Source organism: Thalassophryne amazonica, chromosome 20, assembly GCF_902500255.1.
Source record: "Thalassophryne amazonica chromosome 20, fThaAma1.1, whole genome shotgun sequence".
Lineage (NCBI taxonomy): Eukaryota > Metazoa > Chordata > Actinopteri > Batrachoidiformes > Batrachoididae > Thalassophryne > Thalassophryne amazonica.
The window spans coordinates 61,232,920-61,239,377 of record NC_047122.1 but is presented as its reverse complement, the minus strand read 5'-3'; the positions used below and the strand labels follow the sequence as shown (position 1 = coordinate 61,239,377).

Sequence of the window (6,458 nt, the reverse complement as noted above, 5' to 3'; positions counted from 1 at the left end):
TTAGCAACCAACATTAAATAAGATGATAATTTCACTCAGCGCAAATATTGTAGGAGGGACATCTTAGATGATCCGTTAAGACATTTCACCACACAACAAGCTACAGTATTCCAGGTATTTGTGCTAAAAATCCTCAGAATGTCAGACACAACGCTCTACAACAGCTAGCAGCCACACTGAGCGGCCTCAGAGTAAAAGACGCAAAGAGAATCAGACTCGGCTTAGCAAGCTGTCACTCAAAGCAACAATATCTCTAAATATGCATAACTTTATGACATCTCAAACTAAGGAATTAGAAAAAAATTAGAACCTATAGAGACCAAAGCTGTTTTTTGTACCAGGCTGTAAACATGTTTAATTCTGCTCTAACGTTGGACATTTTAACATGGACTTGAACAGGAATCTGATCCTTTTGGAGCCAGCCTCAAGTGGTCAGTCCAGGAACTTCTTTCTTCTTTTGGATGGGCCTCATCTGAGCCCCTCGAAGCTTACTGCTTGAACCTGGAAACAGTGAACAAGAAGTAAAGCTACCTGAACAAAAGAGGGGAGATGTCAGAGTAAAAACACAAGAGGTAATGAAAAGAGAATCTAACTCAAAAGAACTGAAGCAATATGGAGTTATAGTTGTATGTAAAAGTTTGGGCGCCCTTGATAATTTTCATGATTTTCCTTTATAAATCATTGGTTGTCTGGGTCAGAAATTTCAGTTAAATATATCATCTAGCAGACGAACACACTGATATTTGAGAAGTGAAATGGAGTTTTTAGTATTTACGGAAAGTGTGCAAAAATTATTTAAACAAAATTAGGCAGATGCATAAATTTGGGCACCCTTGTCATTTTATTGATTTGAATACATTTAGCACTAATTATTAAAACACAACATTGGTTTGGTAAGCTCATTGACCCTTGACCTCCTTACACAGGTGAATCCAGTCATGAGAAAGGGTATTTAAGGTGGCCATTTACAAACATTTCTCCTCTTTGCATCTCTTCTAATGAGTGGCAACATGGGAGCCTCTAAACAACTCTCAAATGACCTGAAAACAAAGATTGTTCAACATCATGGTTTAGGGGAAGGATACAAAAAGCTATCTCAGAGATTTCAGCTGTCAGGTTCCACTGTGAGGAACATAGTGAGGAAATGGAAGACCACAGGCACAGTACTAGTTAAGGCCTGAAGTGGCAGGCCAAGAAAAATCTCAGATAAGCTGAAGCAAAGGATGGTGAGAACAGTCACAGTCAACCCACAGACCTGCTCCAAAGACCTACAACATGATCTTGCTGTAGATAGTGTTTCTGTGCATTGTTCAACTATACAGTGCACTTTGCACAAGGAGATGCTGTAATGCAGAGGAAGACTTTTCTGCATACACGCCACAAATGTAGTCACTTGAGGTACACTAAACCACATTTGGGCAAGCCAGCTTCATTTTGGAATAAGGTGGTGTGGACTGATGACACTAAAATAGAGTTATTTGGACATAAGGGGCGGTATGCATGGCTGAAAAAGAACACAGCATTCCAAGAAAAACACTTGCTACCTACAGTAAAATTTGGAGGTGGTTCCATCATGCTGTGTGACTGTGTGGCCAGTGCAGGTACTGGGAATCTTGTTAAAGTTGAGGGTCACATGGATTCCAGTCAATATCAGCAGATTCTTGAGAACAATGTTCATGAATCAGTGACAAAGTTGAAGTTGCGCCAGGGCTGGATCTGTCAACAAGACAACGACCCTAAACACTGCTCAAAATCTACTAAGGCATTCATGCAGAGGAACAAGTACAACATTGTGGAATGACCATCTTAGTCCCCATACCTGAATATTATTGAAAATCTGTGGTGTGATTTTAAGCGGGCTGTCCATGCTCGGAAACCAACAAACCTGAGATGTTTTGTAAAGAAGAATGGTCCAAAATACCTTCAACCAGAATCTAGACTCTCACTGGAAGCTATAGGAAGCATTTAGAGGCTGCTATTTCTGCAAAAGGAGGATCTACTAAATATTGATGTATTTTTTCTGTTGGGGTGCCCAAATTTGTGCACCTGCCTAATTTTGTTTAAAGAATTATTGCACACTTATTGTAAATCCTGTAAACTTAATTTCACTTCTCAAATATCAACGTGTTTATGTGCTATATGATATATTTAACTGAAATTGCTGATCCACACAACCAGTAATTTATAAAGGAAAATCCTGGAAATGATCAGGGGTGCCAAAACTTTTACATGCAACTGTATAATAACACACAGTACAAACACCAAAGGCCCGAATAAAAGTCCACAATCCATGACACGCACAAGAGGAGCGGAACCGGGATCCATCTGAGGAGAAGCCTTTTGGAGTTTGTCAGATATGACCTTACTTTCACCGCTGTGTCAATCTCAAAACTTTTTAACTAATTAGCAGCTGCTTCGTTTTTCTTCCTCCCTCTTTCTCGCCCTTTTTGAAGTACCGAACTTTCTTCCTCCCACACTCTCCTTCTGTCTCCCGAGGGTTTTTCCCCCCTTCCTGACTTTGTTTTTCTTCCTCTTCCACCCCGTCCTTCCCTTTTCTGTTGTTTGGTTTTGTTTTGTTTTTTCTTTTCTTTTCATTCCATGGCCGGCTGCTGGATGGTATTTTATTCTTTCTTTCCACTCTCTGCCAACACGTCGAGTGCCACTCTTCTTTCTTCTCCTCTACCTTGAAAACACTTTTCCTCTGCATCTCTCATACATTCCCTCTTGCTGTAGGCACACACACACTTTCACCAACAAGCTCTCCCCGCCACCCTCTCTCCTCTCCATTTGCACCACTCTCTCATCCTCCCTCCTGGTTTTACACATTCTCCCTCCCTTTCTTCTTCTCTCTCTCAGTCCTCATCTGCACCTCACCAGAGTAACATGTTGCCTCCTCGCAGTGAGCTCTGATCACAGGCAGAAGAAGGACCTCAACTCCTCACTTTGGACTCCGTTGGAGAAGCAGAAAGATCAAAGCTCACGGTCGCCTGCCTCAATTTGTCACCTGAATCCAAAGGAGCAGAAGAAGGATGCAACGGACGCCAAGAGAGGAACTGCTGAGAAGTTGGCCCGCTTCCACCCGTCAGTCCGTCCAGGCATCACAACCCGCCAGAGTTCATTAGAAAGACTAGCCTTTGAGGGCGAGGAAGAGGAGCACAAGCCCAACTTTCACGTGCATGCGTTTTGATCGGTAAAGGGAGCAGGAACATCCGTCCAGAGGCAGCTACCCATGTGGCAGGAGGCCCTGTGGACCCGTGGACGCTACCTGCTGGAGAAGAGCGATGGGGGCGAAGGTGCCGACGGACCGGAGAGTTTTGGAGACGGGTGCTCGGGGTTCCAGAGTGAGGTCTACGTGGAAGGCGAGAAGCCTCAGGACTGGCTATACGAGTCCTACTACAGAATGAGCCAGCAGCATCCGCTGATCGTGTTTCTGCTGCTGATCGTCATGGGAACCTGTCTGGCGCTGCTGGCCGTGTTCTTCGCTTCAGGGCTGGTGAGTGTGGACATGTGAGGTGATGTGTTTCTGGGAGCCGTGCGAAGAAATTAACACGTGCCTTGAGAGGATATTCACAACATACTAAAAATAGAAAACAGAAGAACTGCTGAAGATCAGGATTTCAATTTAAGGTCTTTAAAGGGGGTCATTTTGCACAAACTTGGTTTTATCGTAGTTTTTGAAAAAGTGTGCTTGTTGATCACCAGACAAAGGTTTTGCAAATGAAAGAAATTAACAAGTAAGTTGATTTCAAGTTTCATGCAACTTCAGCTACACCTGCTCCTAATTTTGATCATGCATGTATTGAGTATTACCTACATGAAAGCTCATACATGTCCAGTAGGTGGCAGACAGTACTTTCTTGTCATGTAAGTGACAGAAATGGTTTGTTTCTTAGACAACTGAATAAAAACGAAGGTCATCAAAGAGTTGATGCATCTCCTGTGTGTTCTATATGCCACAGGAACAAGGTACAAGTACATGTACTATGTATGGCATCATCATATGACTTCTGTTTGATATCAATAAAACAGTCAGATTCTGTGGAGACTTTCAAGTCCAGACTTAAGACGCACTTATTTTCCCTTTCGTATGGCTAGCATACTGGCATAGTATGTTACTATGCTTTTTACCCCTTTAAATTCATTTTATTAGTAAATGGAGCGTGCTGCGGCCTGTAAATTCTGGGTCTTGTAGTGAAGCTTAAGGCTAGTGGCCGGAGGTCACCTTAGTATATCTTCTGTTTTTCTTGTTGCTTAATGCTCACAAATTATACTGTACTTGTTGTCTTTCTGATGCCTGATTGTTTTTTTTTTCTCTCTGTTTGAGATGCGGCTCCATCCAGAAATGGGTTTGTGTCTGTTCCTGTAACCCTCCTGTCCTGTGCACCGGCAAAATTTCCTGTATATTCATTTTGTAAATTGTGTCGGTAGCATGGCCCAAGCAGAGGGTCAACCCTTCGAGTCTGGTCTGCTTGAGGTTTCTTCCTTAAATCATCAGGGGGAGTTTATCCTTGCCACTGTCGCCTGTGTGCCTGCTCTGGGGGTTGGTGGGGTTTGACCTTACTTGTGTGAAGCACCTTGAGGCAACTTTGTTGTGATTTGGAGCTATATAAATTAAAAGAAATTGAAAAAAAATTGAAAATTCTTTATGAAGTTATTCATACCAATCAATCAGAAATATTTTGTGGATCAATATATGCTTCAGATCATCCATTCAGACACCAGCATGGACTCCCAAAATGTCCTGTATATTTGCATTTTCAACTGTGTCTGTAGCATGGCCCAAGCAGATGGTCACCCCTTTGAGTCTGGTCTGCTTGAGGTTTCTTCCTCATATCATCAGAGGGAGTATTTCCTTACCACTGTCTCCTGTATTCTTGCTCTGGGGATTGGTAAGGTTAGACCTTACTTGTGTGAAGTGCCTTGAGGCAACTTCATTGTGATTTGGCGCTATATAAATGAAATAAATTGAATTCAGGCTTCTTGGTACTTCCTCTAAAATCTAATCACCTCTAGATGTCTATCAAAGTAATTTTCCCATCATGTTTGATCCATCTAGGCTTCCTGGTTGTTTAGCTACACACATAAAGTGTCTTTTTTTTTTTTTTTTTTTTTTTGGCCAATATTTTCCTTGGCCATGACCTTTGACCAAAATACTCCAAAATCAAATCACCTCTTGATATCTATCAAAGTAATATTCTCACCATGTTTGAAGGAAGGTTCCCAGTTCAAACCCCACCTGTATCACATTTCTCCATGCAATGTGTTGTTACATCAGGAAGGGCATCCGGCGTAAAACTTGTGCCAAATCAACATGCAGATCCACCTTGGATCTGCTGTGGCGACCCCGAGTGAAAACAAAGGAGCAGCTGAAGGCACTTACTTTTTTTAAAGACGAATTCCACATTGCCGTTTTTTTGATCCATGCAGGTGAAAACAATACCCCGCTTTTGTCGCATTGTCGACGCACAGTCTGTGATTGGCTGCTGGAGCAGTCTGGTTTTATGAGGTCAACCATTTATCATGTCCTAGCTTTGCAAGCACTCACTGAGCACAGTCACAAACATCACCGGTGCTTCTTTGTAACCTGTTTCCACAAAACACATGAGTCAGATGGACAGGCAGCTCCAGAGAACATTAAGAGAAAATGCAGGATGCCTATGTCGTTGCTGGACCACTGGTAGCTTTGTCTGCGAGGTAAAGTTTACTGACCTTGACTTGACAGACAATGCTGTGATCTTTGTGGAATTAATAGATGGCCTCATTTCAGCACTTAAAAAACTGAGTGAGGAACCAGAGTATCTGGGTTTGGTGTTGTCCTGAGTCAAGATCCAGGCTTTCAATGACTTCCTCGACTTGGCCAGAAGTCTATCTGTATGTAGTGAAAGTGTTGAACTTGTAGAGAGACCTTCACGTATCTTGGCAGACATTCACGTCTCTGGGTCCTCGGCCTCTGAGGTCAAGAGACGCCTGGGTAAAGCTTCTAGAGTCATCAGGTCACTGGATAGTGTTTGGCGATGTTGATACCTTTTTAGGTCAAGCAAGTCAAGTCAAGTCTGGGAGCATGGGCTGATTCTGTGCTTTGCTGCATCCACAATACCACAGAACCGCCTTGGGTCCTGAATGGCAACCACCTACAATGGTTCTGTGGTGTTGTGGATGTTTAGGTGAATAAAGAAGTCTTTAGGGTGCCGGTGCCTGCTGCCTTACTGTATTGTTTTGATAGCTGGAGACTAACCAGTGACCTAAAGTGACATTTTGGCCATGGGCTGCATTTCTTTGGTCATGATCCAGCACACAGGTGTCTCAGTGTTGAGGAACCACAGTGGCTGTTGAAGGCCATGGCATTGCCCACACTGCACCTGACTACAACAGACCTGATAGACCTGTTGTCTGCCAGAGTTGTTGCCATCCAGGACCCAAGGCGGTTCTGTAGTGTGGTGGATGTGGAGGCTCCCCGA

The 6,458-nt window shown here is 43.2% G+C and overlaps 1 protein-coding gene across 3 annotated transcripts in view; it reads left to right on the top strand.

The window, feature by feature from the left end:
- Positions 1 to 2,853: 2,853 nt before the first annotated feature.
- Positions 2,854 to 6,458, top strand: part of adcy2b (adenylate cyclase 2b (brain)) — a 103,044-nt gene continuing 99,439 nt past the window's right edge. The window contains exon 1 of one of the 3 annotated variants that reach the window (XM_034161035.1): positions 2,854 to 3,493. In XM_034161035.1, the coding sequence (XP_034016926.1) occupies positions 3,230 to 3,493 (264 nt within the window). In that variant the 5' untranslated portion in view covers positions 2,854 to 3,229. The remainder of the gene's footprint in view (positions 3,494 to 6,458) is intronic. The other 2 variants (XM_034161034.1, XM_034161033.1) reach the window with 2 other exon arrangements.